This window comes from Halyomorpha halys, unplaced genomic scaffold (assembly GCF_000696795.3).
Source record: "Halyomorpha halys isolate HHAL.00 unplaced genomic scaffold, Hhal_1.1 Scaffold1.1, whole genome shotgun sequence".
In the NCBI taxonomy this organism is placed as follows: Eukaryota; Metazoa; Arthropoda; class Insecta; order Hemiptera; family Pentatomidae; genus Halyomorpha; species Halyomorpha halys.
Window position 1 is genome coordinate 720,572 of NW_027115366.1, and position 1,176 is coordinate 721,747.

General features: G+C 33.3%; 1 protein-coding gene across 1 annotated transcript; it reads left to right on the top strand.

Moving 5' to 3' along the window:
• The first annotated feature begins 574 nt into the window (after window positions 1-574).
• On the top strand, window positions 575-922 carry LOC136797024 (uncharacterized). Its single transcript, XM_067052429.1, has one exon. It carries the CDS (start codon window positions 575-577, stop codon window positions 920-922), a length of 348 nt encoding a protein of 115 aa, XP_066908530.1.
• The last annotated feature ends 254 nt before the right edge of the window (window positions 923-1,176 follow it).

Consider the following 1,176-nt stretch of genomic DNA (forward strand, 5'->3'; position numbering starts at 1 on the left):
ATTTCCCCCATCTTCAGGCTGCAGATAACAAAAAACTTATATTTAACATATAATTATTCTCCTATTAGTCTTATTAGCTAATATCTTATAATATTATTGTCATTAATGAGTAAAAAATTTTCAGAAAGGTAATTGTTCTCCTGCAATGTAGGACTTTTGAAAAATTTTTTACTCATTAATGACAATAATATTATAAGATATTAGCTAATAAGACTAATAGGAGAATAATTATATGTTAAATATAAGTTTTTTGTTATCAGCAGCCTGAAGATGGGAGAAATCTCCCGAAACGTTGCTGTGTAATATGAAATAAATTATTATATTGTAATAAGGAAGAAATTGTTTTCATTCACTAAATCAAGCTAATACCTTAAGATTCTTCCAGTCAAAGGATTATTAAATTTGGGAAAATGATATTAATGGTCTGTTAAATGTAAAAATTGTTAACATGCTAAATTTATACAACAAAGTATAATATAACAAGTATAGGATTGTGAACAGCCTAATTTAATGTCTATATAGTAAGTTACAAGCAAAGCTTTTCTTGTACAAAACAATAATTAGGCCAGTGGTAATGTATGGCAGTGAGATATGGACTCAAACCAAGGAAAATAGAAGAGCTCTACTGGTTTGGGAGAGTAGAGTCCTAAGAAAGATCTTTGGAGCCGTTAAAGAGGAGCACAGGTGGAGAATCAGAAGCAATGACGAAATAAAGGAATTGTATGGAGAGCCTGATATCCTTTGTGCTATAAAGAAGAGCAGGCGAAGATGGTTGGGACATGTGGAAAGGATGGAGCCCTGCAGGCTACCTAAAAGGATGTTAAATGGTGCACCAGGAGGAAAAAGGAAAAGTGGCAGACCCAGGTGTCGGTGGCTAGGAGAGGAATGGGAGTTGAAAATTGGAGGAGTCTCGCTGGATTAGATTAGATTAGATTTTTATTCAGGGCGATCAACATCTAGGTTATTATACCCTTTTTACTTCATCTATCTTCTTGACTTTGACATTTGATGGTTGAATGTAGACTATTTCCTTTTTTACACTGGTCGGTGGATTATATTTTAGTATGAAGTTGAGTTTCTTTCAGAAATTTTATTATTTTGTCTATGGATTCTGCTGAGTCTTTAAGGGCCAATTCTCTTGTACGTGCAATTGTATTATTTTCGAAGGCTTGACGA